Genomic DNA, 15,301 nt, shown 5'->3' with positions numbered 1-15,301 from the left:
CCGACGAGTAGCGCGCACCCTGCGAGCGACAAGCTCCCCAAGTTGGGGGCGTCCCAGAGCTGGTTGCCCCGCGATTCGCAGCTGGTGTCCTGAGAGAGGCGGGGCAGTTGGGGGTCGTCGCGGCCGTCGCCAGCCACCAGAGCTTGTCTCTAGAGAACCCGGGCTGGCCTCCCTAGGGTCCCAGCCAGCGTTGCGCCCTCCGCCCGCGTGCGCTCTCAGATGACTGCGCTGGCGGTGGCCTGGGTAGCCCGCCCGCTGGGGGTGTCGGAGGGGGCGGGGGAAGAGGAGGAGGCGGTGTGATGATGGCCCTGGACGGCGAGAGGGGGGAGCAAGAGGAGGAGAAGAAAAAGAAGAAGAAGAAAAAGAAGAGGAAGAAGAAGGAGGAGGAGGGGGCCGAGAAGAGCAGCTCACCCTTTGCAGCTACCATGGGAGAAGACGACGCCGCGCTCCGGGCAAGCGGCAGGGGGCTCTCGGACCCGTGGGCTGACTCGGTGGGAGTGAGACCCCGCACCACGGAGCGCCACATCGCGGTACACAAGCGTCTTGTGCTGGCCTTTGCCGTGTCCGTCGTTGCACTGCTGGCGGTCACCATGCTGGCGGTACTGCTCAGCCTGCGCTTCGACGAGTGTGGAGCCAGCGCGGCTTTGCCGGGCTCCGACGGTGGCCCCGGGGGTTTCCCCGAGCGCGGCGGCGGCAACGGCAGCCACCCAGGATCCGCCCGGCACAACCACCACTCTGATGGGGAATCCTCGCAGCGCGAGACCGGCGAGGTGGACACCCCAGGGACCCCGTCTGCCCTGCCGCCGTCGGAGGAAGAGTCAGAGCAGTGGCAGCCTTGGACACAGTTGCGCCTATCCGGCCACCTCAAACCACTGCACTACAATTTGATGCTCACCGCCTTCATGGAGAACTTCACCTTCTCCGGGGAGGTCAACGTGGAGATCGCGTGCCTGAACGCCACCCGCTACGTTGTGCTGCACGCCTCCCGGGTAGCGGTGGAGAAGGTGCAAGTAGCGGAGGACCGGGCTTTCGGGGCTGTCCCGGTAGCAGGCTTTTTCCTTTACCCACAAACCCAGGTCCTGGTGGTGGTGCTGAATAGAACCCTGGACGCGCAGAGGAATTACAACCTAAAGATTATCTACAATGCCCTGATAGAGAATGAGCTCCTAGGCTTCTTCCGCAGCTCCTACGTGCTCCACGGGGAGAGAAGGTATGGAGGGAGGCGGTGCCCCGCGCTGCCCCACCCCGCCGGGCGGCTTGCACTGCTGAGCGAGCGCAGGCGACCTGGGGTCTCCGTTGGCTTCCAATAACCAGAAACCCCGGGGTTGGGGGAAGGGAGCCAAGGTTAGATGGGATGGTCCTTTGGAACCATAGGGGTCTGTTGCCAAGTCCACAAACTGAGCGATACCGAAAAAGTGATGATTGCTGCCCCTTCCTCTAGTTCGAACCTCGCACCTCCTAACTGGTTATCTAAATGACAAGCTAACAAAACAAAACAAATCAAAAAACCACCACCACTACCACCAAAAGCAAACAAACAACAACAACAACAACAACAACAAAAAAAAACAACTTCGAGCAGGTAGCAGCTCAACCCAGCTATCAGGTCACTGCAGACACGCCCCCTCCCCTTGTGCACCTGCCTTGGTTATGAATAGTACCTCGGTACCCTTGGAAGACTCAGAACATAGCCTAAGTTTTGGCTTTGTAAAGTTTTTCCAAATTGAAAGTTGAGATTTGATCACAAAGAGAAGTTCGAGGGAAAGGCAGGACTGGGGCTGGAATGTAGAACTTCAGTTGTCATGGTCAAAATCAGAGAGAGGGACCTCTAAGGCACTGTGGTGTCCCCAGGGGCTCCTGCCTCCATTTGGTTCCTCAGCTGCTGCCAATGGAAATGACTACACCCAGAAGGGAGGGAAAGCCAGCAGCCGGTCTCCAGTGCCTTTGCTAACTTTAGATCTGGGTTACATTTTCTTAGCTTTTGGGAGGCAGGGGGCTTTCTCTAGAACCAACAGCTTCTGTGTCCAGATCTTCATAGTTCTAATAGCTGTGGCGAAAGTTTGGGGAAAGAATCTAAGTTGACGGTGCTTGGCCATGATTGACAGCTGCACCAGGCTCTCCCGGTGAACCATTTCATGAGATCCTTACGGGGTGCATGCCACTGTCTCCACTCTCTGTGTTACAGGTGGAAAAACACAGGCTTAGCAAAGGCGTAGTTTGACTTAGATCACAAAATGAGACCCAGGTAATTCGGCCCCAGAGCTCCCATTTTAAGTCCCAACTTGGCGATAATAATAGTCCCACTCTCCGTTATAGGATTGATCAAAATGGCCTTGAAAAGCACTTCACCCAAGGTCAGGCCTGCCATATATAGTACTCCAAAGTTCAAATGAGTGTCTTGTGGTAGTCAGCTTTCGCATATCCTGTTGAATGAATGTATGAATGGCTCCTGTTTTCACTGTGTTTAAAATAACTTCAATTAATTAAATGACTATAGGGCAGATGAACAATCAGAGGGAACTAATAAATGAAATCATTACCTCTAGGTAGACCCATCATTAGTAAGCAATGAGGCAGAGCCTCTTCTTTCCCCCAGTGAGTCTCCTAACATCGGGGGACACCGGGACTCAGAGCAGCACAGGGCACCTGAGGTCAAACAGGCTGTCATCAGAGAACCGGAACTTGAACTTTGGTTTGCCCAGCCCTGAACCAAGGTGCTTGAGAACTCTCAGAAAGAGTTAAGGTGGGAGAGGCTGGGAAACTTTCCTTGCAGTGTGGAAGTGCACAAAAGTTTTATCATTTATAGACTGCTGTGAAGTAACCCCACATAGAGTATTCCACGTGTTAGCAGTCGTGTGATGGGTACAACTTCCTATAAGTCAGTACATAAATTGTTCACTTTCTAACACCCAAGATCTGGCATGGATAGTTCAGACCCTTCACCACCACGTCCTCTAGAGCAGATTCCAGATTAAAAATATGTCTAAGCCCACAATGATATGAAATATGCAATAAAGGCATGGAGGGCAGATGTTGCATGTTATGTTTGGAAACATGCTCATCATGTCGTAGCCTCACGACCGCATCTTACTGTGGTGAAAAAATTGCCCCTCTCAAAATCTGTATTTTTTTTCTTAAGCCATGCCAAGATGTATTTGGCAGAACTCGGCTTGTTTTGGTCAGTGCTTTCAAATTAAGAGGACTCCAAAAAAGACCAGATGTTTCCACTTGCCCTGCACCGGATTTCTTGTACCCACAGCCCATGTTTGTATTCAGACTTCCTCCTTCAGTTTCTCTCGGAGCTGTAAATACTTTGGTTGGAAGTTTAACCTGATGCGCACATGTTTTTCAATAGAAATGAGGGATTCAATGTTCGGGAAATCCCAGGATGGATTGATTTCTAGATACGATCTTAGAGAAAGTTTTTGCATTCCACCTCCAACAGCAAAGTGAATATTATAATTTTCTGTTATTTATGTCTGGAGTAGATAAGGCAAAAGTAATTTAATAATTTCATAAGTATACCAACATTCCATACATTAGTTTTTGTTGTTCTTGTTACTATAACTAACTAGAGGATTTAAAGCTGACCAATATTAGGAACTCAGCCAAGGTTGGCCTTTTATTGATAATGATTTTGTACTAAAAAAAAATTCAATGTAAATTGGCATTAAAAAGCCCAGTTTCTAAAAGGACACAGATGCAAACTTAGAATTTTCATTTGATTAATGATTCCATATCTTGATCTTTAGTTAATCATCAGTTTTGCCCATTTAATGATAGGATAATTTCTGTAATGAAAACACTTAATCTGCCAACAGGAGTTACACTTAGGAGAACCACCCCACAGCTCCCTTACTTTGCTTAGCCTGGTGGAAGCAGTAACCCATAACTATCTGATCAGTCTTATTTGTTGCCTCCTTTCTTAGAGACTCAGGAGAAGGAATTTCCTTCCCATTGGTTTTCTTAAGGAAGAGTCTCAAGACAAAAGCAAGACTAGCTTGCAGCTCCTGGTCCTCCCGCCTTACACGCCTAAGTGATGAGTCTGACCCAGCTGTAAGAAAGATCTTCGGCGAGGGAGGATTAGCCTGTGTGCTGTGCTGTGTACCTTTGACCCGGAAAATTTTTATCCTCCACTACCTGTTGGAAAGCGCTCCAGTCTGTCCTACAGGGAAGACTGAGTTACCCACACAGTAGACAGACTTCTGAATGAAACCCAAGATTCCTTAATCACAGGTATATCTTCCATTCTTACTTACAAACTCAGTAGGAGAAAGCCTGTCACTTGTTGAATACTGAAAAATAGTAAGTTACCCTAAAATTAAGGTGTTTTCACACATATAATAAATTATCACCTTTAGTCAGAACATATACTTACTCTTTTCCAAGTAGATTTGCAGCATGCAGATAAAAGGGGTGTGTATTTATGTCATTGTCTCCTATAAGAGAACACACTTGCTTAGAATTAGGTGAAATGTTCATTTACCTGAAGTAATTGCTGCTTTTGGGTAGCCAGATGGCGTGCACACCCATGTTCAAAGTAGGGTACCTTAATTTAGATCCAGATGGTCGGATTGAAGGCGGAAATTTACCCAAAGTAAATGAACATTTTATTAACTTTTGAGAAGGAGACTATTTTTCTTTGACAAACTTTGATTGGGTCTGTAACATGCCAAAGTGACAGAAGACGGAATAAAAACAGACATTCTTTTTCCTATAAAGGATTGTTCCGAGAGAAGTCATGATCTCTGAAAAGATGAGAAAATAACTCCTGTGGTAATCAAAGGGAATCGGGGGCCGTTCTTTTTGCCAAAATCTGTGAACTATGATGGGTTTTCTTTCTTGGTGGCATACACTCCTTTGTGGTTGTACTGTACCTGGTTTGATGCTTTGCAGTTTTTTAATTAATAATCAATTATGACATTAGTAAATGCCAGAAATCCCAGGACATTATTTTGATGTTGAAGAAGCCTCACTTCTCCCACTTACTTTAGTGAGTTTCACGTGAATAAATGGAAGTATATATGACCCTTTCTCCCTCTCTAGAAGGCTGTAAGCTGAAAAATCCAGAGAATATTTATTTATTTGCTGAGAAACTACTTTTATATACTTTCTTAATAGATTTGGCTCAATGTTTTCCTATCAAACACACATAGCCATTTGGTTAAAGTGAGTCCAGTACTGGGTTTTGGTCATCATTCAAAGTACTGTCCTTTAGGCAACAACAATAATAAAAAAAAGTCCTGGTCATTAAATAATGATTCATTCTAGCAGAAAAATTCTCATGACTGGTGCTCATCTTGTGGCATTTACTTTCAATTTTTTATTGTCTTATATTGCCATCTCGTTTGATCAGCGAGAGGTTACCAAGTTCTTTTGAAAAGGTTAAATTAATTGGAGTGTGTCATTATGGATTCAATACAACTTGGGACAGATCCCATTGGCTATGGATGCCTCTCAAATGAAAAGGAATCCGTTATTGACTTTCCCAGTATATACTAGGTTTGTACGATGTATTGTTTCCTTAAGCTAACTTTTCCTAATGTATATGTGGATGGGCTTGAGGCAATGGTACACACAACGTTCTAGTTTTACTGAGGTTTATCAATATGGATATAAGAACAGGGCTCACCACTTCCAGGATGGTTTCAAAGGATAATGCAAAACAGTAATGAACAAATACTCACTTTTAAACATAAATGCCCCACAGTCTGTAAAGAAGGCCATTCCTCCTTGTCCCTGTGTTTATGCCACCCCCAGCAACAATTATCCTCATTGCTATCAATATAACCATTACTGATATTCTCTTGCCACTATTATATAGTTACTAGTCCTTTGATTTCTTATATGTTCTTTAATATTTCCAGATCTACAGCAATGCCCACTTTTATTTTATTTTTTTGTTAGTTCTTCAGAGCTCTCTTCCATCTTTTCATCTCTGGAGAGTAGATGCTCCCTCCCGCAGACAGACTTTTGCTAGGCATAAATGAGTGAAAATCACCCTTCTTGCTATTCCAGACAGTCTTAGAAGATTCCTGAACCAGCACAGATAGATGATGGAAGGGCGTTGAAAGGGCCTGGGTTGGGTACAGGGTCCAGGCTTCTTGCTCTCCCCTTCTCTAGGCATGCCTGGGAAGTCCTGACTTACAGGGCCCTCTGTTCTCAGCGTGCAGGAAAGGTGCAAATGAGTCCTCTCTGTGCACATATATATCCATGATAATGTTTTACTGTAGTAATATAGAACTTTTCTCATGAAAAGCGAATGAATGAATAAATAAATAAGTGAGCACCAATCAGAAGAAGTTAAAAATACTATTAGTTACCTTTTTCTTTGCATTATTATTGTTATATTTCGTTCTTCTGCTGGAGAGAGAGAAGTATGTATGTATGCATGTATGTATGGATGTATGTATGTATGGATGCTTGTATGAATATTTAGTGTGGTTATTCTCCTCAAGTAGGGACTCTTTAACTTTCTTACTTGACTCTGTGTCTTAATTCTGCTACTGACTGCTTTGGTGATCTTGGTCAGTTTCCCACTGTTTCTTGTTTGGGATCCCCCCCTCTGGAAAACAGGGATAATGACACTGTTTTATAGGGCTGTTGTGATGACTTCATGGACAATGAGAATCATGTCTGATAGTTTGTAAGAACTCCCGTGGCTATTAAATGTTCTTGAACCCTTTTCGTGACTGGTGATCTGCTATGCAGGTTGGTATAAGGTGGTCTACAACTGATGCTTCTGCTCTGGTGGTTTTTTCATTCTGTGGGTATTGGGGGAAAGGTCACAGTAAAGGAACTGTCACAGCGCTCCTTCCTCTGGCCGCTGCTTGTTCTGCTCCCCAAGCAGAGCTCAAGGAAGCAAGAGAAAGAAGCAGCAAAGCCTTGCCACCATGAGAGAAAAGAATCAAGAAAAGCTGTGGTGTTTCCCAACCACAGAAACTCAGGCCGAGATCAAATGTTATGAACTAGAGAAGATTGAGGGAGAAAAAGGTTACTCAACAGAAGAAAAGCAAAGTGCTTTTATTATGGCGCTACAGCCCGCCAGCAGCCACCAAGCACAGAAGGCTCCTTACGGTGCCCTTACAGCAGGCAGAAAAAATGCTATGCTTCCAAGGAATGGGTCTCACTTAGCCTTACAGATTGCTTCCAACACATCATGTGGATTTTGACAATAGTAGTGCTTTATAATACTCACATAATGCTTTGCCTGTTTCCAATCTAAAACAAATGAATCTCAGACACTAACTTTATTTATTCTTATAAAAAAATCTATTATTATGGCCTGGGAAAGTAATTTTAGTGCATTATAGTACTCTTTATCAAGGGTGATCCATTACTCAGTACACACTTTTGATAAGAGTATTTAGTGCTACGTAAATGAAAAGCAATTGTGAGTATTCTGCTTTGTTTTTATAACACGATTATTCACATATGCACCACTTCCTACATACATATTGCTGGCATTATTGCATTATGTTTTTAGTTTACTGAAATGGTTATTTAAAAAATAGACTACACACTTGCTTCGAGCGTTGAATATTCAGCAGGAGTACTTCTCCTCTGAAATGGCAGAGGTTTAATGACTCATTGAAGTACATAAAAACACACAGTCTAAACAAAGACCCATTTTGGCTTAAAATGTTTTGTCATTGAGTAACAATTTGCATTTTGATTAACAACCTAAACTTGAAATGGTGTGTGTGTAACTTCTATGACCTTGTCACTTGGTGGACTTTAAAAGTGCGTGTGGCTTCTAGGACCTTGTAACAAGCTCACCACTGCAGTCGGAGGTCTAGAACCTTCTTTGGGTTGGTGGCACTTAAGACTGACCTTGAGCTATTGTGAGACTGGAACAGCATTAGCAGTACTAAGGCCATAGAATTAAGTTTAAAAGTTACTTTTTTCACTGTGCGCATAGACGAGGCCCAAAGGAAAACCTGGGAAATATGTCCTGCCACATGGGAGGGTCTTTGTGTTTTGCTGGACTCCAACTGAAAGGCATGAATCAGTCTTCATGCTACGTGTCATGCATATGCTTCCTTCCTCTGCATAGTTTTCCTTTTTGAAAAGGCAAACTGAAAATAATGGAGCAGAAATTTTATATCACACACAGACCGTAATGTGTTGGCAATATCAGCCAACGTTAATGGATTACTTCTGCTAAATGTTAGCATAATGACTTTGACACAAGGAACATGCCTGGTGAACTTCCGCAGAAATAAGAGGAAATCAATTCTTTGTACCCTTCCGAGGCAACATAGAGATTCCAGCCCTCCCTCTTAGCTCAACCAAAATGTCAAACAGACAAATTGTTAGGAAAATCAAATAATTTGATTTAGGTAGAAGAGAATTAAAATATATGCATGTTGCTCACATTTTTTTCTAGTTATGCTAAAGTGACATTCTTGGAATGACACTTCCAGAATATCACTTTGGAGAGTGGATTTTTTATGCTAATAAGCAGATTCTTTAAAAGATGACATTATTTATTTTTTAAAGAAAGCAGGAGGAAAATAGACAATGAGACACTTGACCCTGTTATCTTCTGTTTTGCATTTCTTTTTGCTGTTTTTCTGCACATGAGCGTTTGTGTGCGTGAGGTGTGTAGGTGTGTGTATGTATGTGTGTGAGTGTGTGTATGTTTGTGTTTATGTGTGTTGTGTGTGTGCGTATCTTTGTTTGTGTGTGATGTGTGTATGTGTGTATGTGTCTGTGTGTCTTCTGTTTATGCTGTACTTTAAACTGGTTTCATCTGTTAATTAATTTCTTGTGTTTCTCATACTTGGCATCCTGCCACTACCTCAAACTCACCTTAAATTAACTCAGGCATCAAAATCATTATTTTCTTTTTTAAACCACTCTTTCTAGAAGCTTCTTTGATGTTTTAAATAACAGGAAACAGGGAGGAAGTCTTTTTTTTCTCTCAACTGGAGATGATCACAAAATATATGCAGTGGTGATGAAATTATGTTTCTAAACTCTTACAGGTACTGCTCTCTGTGGAGGGCATCAGCCTAAACCTGGTCCTATTTTTGGAGAACAGAGTTATCAGGGTGAAGGGAGGTGAGAGAGAGAGAGAGAGACTGAAACTGGATAGGACCAGAACCTGCAAAACAGCTTCAGTGTAGTAGCTTCACATGTGTGTATAAGCTATTTTTCCAGAAGGGCTTTTCTATGTTCCAGAGAGTTGGTTCCCACTCCACTCACTTGTGATCTTTTAACTTTCATCCAACTTCTCAGACCAATTCTTATGCTCCCTGTTCAGAAAGTCTTTGAGTTATTTGGGCTATAGGTTTCCAGTTGAGGCACCGTGACTCCAGAGGAAAAGCGACAATGTTCAGAGAGAGGTTTGAACTGGGGAGGAAAGATTCTGCTGGCTCCACTGGCTAGTCAGACTGCTTCACGTCCCACAGGATGGATGAATGATTATCCAGCCTAAAATGCCAATAATGTCAAGGTTGAGAAGCCCGCCTAGGCAAATTCAGTTTCTTTATACATTTTCCTTGTTTGTTGTGGCTTCTGGAATGATACATCTTTAAGCTTGTATTTATTTAACTCCTTATAGGAAAGAAGCATATATATTCATCTTTTTATCCCAAATTTAGAACACTTAAAACTGAATTGATCAAGAGGAGTGAATATATTGAAGAACACGAGACATCTATTTATTGCTAGAGTAACTTAATGCTTTTTCAAAGGAAACTCACCAGATTCTAGGAAAATTTTATTTCTAATTGTCTAGTTATGAGACCTTGAACTTGGAAAAGACTTTAAATATAATCCAGTCTGGCTGTTTTTCTTTACCAAGGGACCTCTTTTGATTTTTCTAAATATGAATTGAAATTCAATTGCAATCATTCTCAGGTGCCAGACTGTGAAATTGGTATTTCCTCATTTAGACATTATCAGAATATATGGTAGCCGTCTTCGCATAGATATAAACTGTGTGTATGAATTCATTAACAATGTTAATTGCAGAAAAAGTCACTGGATGATCTTGATAGCTCTTTTCAGTCCTGAATTAAACTGCTACCTTCCCTGTCAGATTTATTTACCACAAAGGGTAATAAGACACTGTACAATGTATTTCCTATGCATAAATATTTAGTTTATTAACTTCTCATGGACCCAGACATATTTAGATCTTTACCTCTAATAAATTTCTACCCTTTATTTACTTAATGTCAAAGACATCTTTTCTTTTTATACTTAAAAATGAACACATTTTAATTATAATGGCTTTGATGATAAACTCTTATAGAACTGTTTTCCTCCTGTTTTCTGTTTTCAGTTGTTTCTGTGTGTGTGTGTGCACGCACACACACACACACACATGCACACATGTGCAATTTGATTATTAAGATTTTAGGAACAATTGCTGTACCTTTTTCAATATAATCCAAGTACCTAATACAGTAAGAAGCTTCTATTTGTTCAAAGACTGGAACTGGAGGGCTCAGATACTTGGACGCTAAGAGGAAATTCTTTTCCTCATATGTACAATTCATGGTATCTTTTAAATAGTCCTGAGAGAGGAATACCAAGCTCTGTAGTTTTTTTTTTAATTAAGAAATTGAAAGATAAGATTCTCATGCATTATGTGATACAAAGGTGCAGGAAGAGAAATCTGTAAGTGCATGCATTTTGGCATAAAGGTACTGACATTTCATTATGCAAAATTGTATTGCTATCAGCAGAAAATAGCCAGAGGAATATCGTGATTCCCATAAAAATGGAAAGAATATTCATTATTACCTAGAGTTGAGTTAAACCATGTTCATGTTTTTGCTAAAAATTAATTTTATTGCTTTTGCAATGTATTTATCTTTTATTTGGATCAAGAACATGTGAGTTCTATGCCGAGCTTTGGACCAAAGGCTTGTGTGTCTTTGGACAAACCTTACTGGGTATACTTTTATATTTTAGAAATTTATAGGAGTGGTATAATTCATTTTTAATATTTCTTCCACCTTTATGAAGATTTATTAGTAAAACTTCTTTACAACATATTATTATATTTTATCATCTTGGCAGTTTTGTGAGAAAGGTCAAGTAAACAATATTTTTTTTTACAAATGAAAAAAAGTAATTTCAGGCAGTTAAGTGACTTAAACAGGTCTGGTATGTAAGAGCCTAGAACTGCCTCCAAGATACTCTCTGCCCTGCCTGAACAATCAATTTGTAAAAGCCGTTTTTTTCTTTATTTCAAAAATGAAACTTTGAAATTTAGAGCCCTAGTGATAAATATAAACTCCATACTTTAAAAAAAAGTGGTGTAAATAGTCACACCGCATTTACCTAGAGAGAGCCAATAAGATCCGGTACACACCACAACCTAAAGAGATTGGATAGCAAAGCAAAATTCAAGATGCATGCCTACTTGTGATTGGTAGCATCTTCCTGTATCCTAGGCTAAGAATAACTGTGAAGTCAGGCTGAAGTCCTCTATGGAAGTGTATTCTGTGATATTAGCCACATATACCCTGAACAATAGAGAGTGGGGTGGAAGAGAGCTACTCATAGATGAAGCAGCCTTTGAAGTAATGACTTGAGAATTTTTTTAGTATCTTTTGAAGGGTCTGATATTGACTTGTCTTACAGAAGATTTTGTAGCTGAAAACGTCAGCTTTTATTATAAATTATTTCTTAATTATGAGAGCGTCCTTAAACGACTTGAGTGTCTTGATTTGTAACTATAGACGATGAAGGTGTGTAGTAACTTCTTCTGATTAGTTTTAACAAAATTTATCAGAAAGTATGTATATGTATCAAATATAGATATGTATTTGATATATATGTGCATGTTTAGTTTATATATTGTACAGATAGCCTATATATTTGTGTGTGTGTGATCATAGTAGTTCCCATCGTATATGGGAAACACATTTTAAGACCTTCAGTGAATGTCTGAAGTCCTGAGCACTCTATATACAATATTTGTTCCAGTGTGTACATGCATATGCTAAAATTTAATTTATAAGTTAGAAATACCAAGAGGTTAACAGCTAGTAATAAAATAAAACACTCTAATACTATGCTGTAATAAAGCTGTATAAATATGGTCTCACCTCACCATTTCAAGTTCCATCACACTAGAGAAATATTTCTGGACCTCAGCTGACTGTGGATAACTTAAGCACACACACACACACAAATGAAGCCATGTATAGAGTGAGCCATTTTCCTAAGAATCAGGGCTCTCTGGACTGTGCAGTACAAATGTCAATTATAGTGTTAAGAAAAGATAAAGCTCTTATGAACCAGGCATGACTGGTCTTTGCTTGCCTGCTGCAGCTATTCATAATGTTGGGGGTTTTATGACCCCCTTGCTTTCCTACATCTGAGCTTTCAATAATTTTTGGATTAGAATTGTGTAGTTTCTCATTTAAGGGAGGTTTTAGATTTATCAAAGTTGGTGTGGCTGAAGGATGTTTGAGAGTCAGAATTCAGACCAAGATTTAATAGATATTAAAGTCATTTATTTTAACATAAGTAGATTGCATGATTTCAAATTTGAGGCTATAGATATTTCCCAGTGAAGGTCTGTGAGCCCCCTCCCCCCCACTTAATGACCATGTTTGGATTTCCATCTCATTATCTCGATGCCCTAGCTTCAGGAAGAACGTGATAGGCACAATAAAAGAGCCATTATTTCTCAGTGTTTGCCAATGTGCCCATGAGTTGTTTCTCTGTAGAGTGTAGTGTTTCATCCAGCGAGCTTTGCTCTGGGTTTAGAGAGTTTACTTTAATCGAGACAAAAACTTCCCTGAAGAACTCTTATTGTCAGGGCAGTATACTATACATGCACTGTACACTTTTATGTTATTCATGGATATAAGCATAGTTTAGAAAAAAATGTGTATTTTCAGATTTACCAAAATATGCTATCTGAGGTATGCAGTAGAGTCATTACTTTAATTGAAGCAATACATGCAATCAGCATTTCATTTTCTTCTCCTTCTTCTTCTCCCCAGATTCCTTGGTGTTACTCAGTTCTCACCTACACATGCCAGGAAGGCGTTCCCATGTTTCGATGAGCCAATCTACAAGGCCACTTTCAAAATCAGTATCAAGCACCAAGCCACCTACTTGTCTCTATCCAATATGCCGGTGGAGACGTCTGTGTTCGAGGAAGACGGATGGGTAACAGACCACTTTTCCCAGACCCCTCTCATGTCCACGTATTATTTGGCCTGGGCGATTTGCAACTTCACATACCGAGAAACTACTACCAAGAGTGGGGTTGTCGTAAGTATTATCAGCCTAATGTTGCTTGGGATACTGTGTACCCTCTAAAGTAATCTGATTTCTAGGTTCACAGGCGTCACTTGTAATGCTGACACAGCTAAAGTCTTTAGTTATGGGAGGTTAAACGTAATCCTTGTTTCAAAGTGAGACAGAAACTTTTCTCCGGCTACACTCAATTTTCTATTCTTTCAAACATCTCCGTCCCCTGCTTTCATGGGCCCTGGCTTTCCTCCTCTCCACCCCAAGCCTGGTGGGCATGCCTAGAACAGCACTTGACTTTTCTGAAAAGCTTCTTGGTTCCTGGTGCATCTTTCTATTATGAATTTTTTTCAAATGTATAGAGGATGTACCAAATGATACAATGAACTCCACTTACCTATTAGCCAGCTCTGAGAAGTAAACCGTATTGAATAGAATTGAAGCTCTCTAGCAGAACTCGCTCCCTGATATCCTCTCCACTGGGAGCCCTAACTTCAACTTTTTATTTATCCTTTCCATGCATTTTATTGTACACTTACAATATAAGTTTATATGCACTTATAATACTTAGTATACTCCAAAATCCAAGATACTTTATAGAAGAGATATCACCCTTCATTGTATAATTATTTCATCTACTTTTCTTAGGTAGTGTGAGGGAGTGCAGGCATTGTCTGCATTAACTTCGTGGTAAAGACCAAGTGGCTTATCGTTGATGATCCTCCTTAGTGACATTAAGGTGTTCTAGACACTTTTCTATTGCATTGTATTATGCTAGGCTAAGCCATGGTGAATGAGCAATTTCTTCGTCATTTCAATTTCTTCCACAATAACTAAGCATCTATTTTAAATTTCATATTAATTATAAAGGCTATTATGGTTCTCCTTTCCCCACATGAGTAATTGGGGTTTAAATAGATTAAGTAACCTTCCAAGAGTAAAAAATCACAAGTCGAATCTGTTTGTTTGTCCCCAAGGTTTGGCCTTTCTCTCCTGTGCCCAGGGACTCTCTTTTTACCACTTAACCTGCATGCCTTTGAGGGAATTTATCTTGTGACCTTCCCCACCACATAGCTCCTAATTCCATTTTCCTTGCCCATAACAGAATAAGTGTAGAAGGAGCTGTGGGCCGCTTCCTGCCGCCAGGCTCCCAACCACTGGCTAGCTTTACCCAAAATAATTACACGGAAATTGTATTCTTTTAAACACTGCTTGGCCCATTAGTTCTAGCCTCTTATTGGCTAACTGTCAGATCTTGACTAACCCATATCTAATAATCTGTATGCCAGCACAAGATATCGTGGCTTACCGGGACAGATTCAGCATGTCTGACCTGGTGGCTGGCTCCATGGCGTCTGACCCAGAGAGGAGAGGCATGGCAATTGCCTCACTTCCCTCTTCCTCCCAGCATTCTGTTCTGTCTGCTCCACCCACCTAAGGGCTGGCCTATCAAATGGCCAAGGGAGTTTCTTTATTAACCAATGAAATCAACACAAAACAGAAGACCCTCCCACATCAAATAAGTGATTAAAAAGTTATGTTTTTAATCGGTAGGGATCCACAGCTCTATAATAACATGTATTTTGAAAAATAGTTTTGGCAAAAGATCTTTTTTCTCACTTATTTTAATTTAAGCCACCATGGAACCTGCTTTTAAAAAAACTGCATATGAAATTAATGTCATTCTTGAAAAACTCCGGAGTGAGTTCATCTGTGTAATCACTAAAGTAATACCCTAAATGCTGAGTATAGAGGGCTAGCAGCTATTTTACTCTCTGTACTTACAATAATTTGAAATGTTGAATTCCTCATATGCTCGTCGATGTCTTCTGTGGACATTTCAAGTCTGCACTCACTGGACCATACATAGAAAAGGAACATGAAGATATCTCATTTCCTTTTGTGTCTTCAAAAGTTGATGGCTGATTTACAGCGACTCAGCTAGCATGAAGTATACTGGAAGTGCTTGGGCCTGGTGTATTTTCTTTAAAGGACCGTGAAAGTGTCCTCAGCTCTGCGTAATTATGCTTGCCGCTACGACCTGCTTGTAAAACCACTCTAGTTCTTTCGA

General features: G+C 41.0%; 1 protein-coding gene across 1 annotated transcript in view; it reads left to right on the top strand.

Annotated features, from left to right (window-relative positions):
- Positions 1 to 302: 302 nt before the first annotated feature.
- The window catches only part of Trhde (thyrotropin releasing hormone degrading enzyme), a 377,936-nt gene continuing 362,937 nt past the window's right edge, over positions 303 to 15,301 (top strand). The window contains 2 exon segments of the mRNA XM_038315022.1: positions 303 to 1,210; positions 12,978 to 13,251. Of these exon segments, the coding sequence (XP_038170950.1) occupies positions 303 to 1,210; positions 12,978 to 13,251 (1,182 nt within the window).

The sequence above is a fragment of the Arvicola amphibius genome, chromosome 17 (assembly GCF_903992535.2).
Source record: "Arvicola amphibius chromosome 17, mArvAmp1.2, whole genome shotgun sequence".
Taxonomy (NCBI): domain Eukaryota; kingdom Metazoa; phylum Chordata; class Mammalia; order Rodentia; family Cricetidae; genus Arvicola; species Arvicola amphibius.
This window is presented reverse-complemented; position numbering and strand designations above follow the sequence as displayed.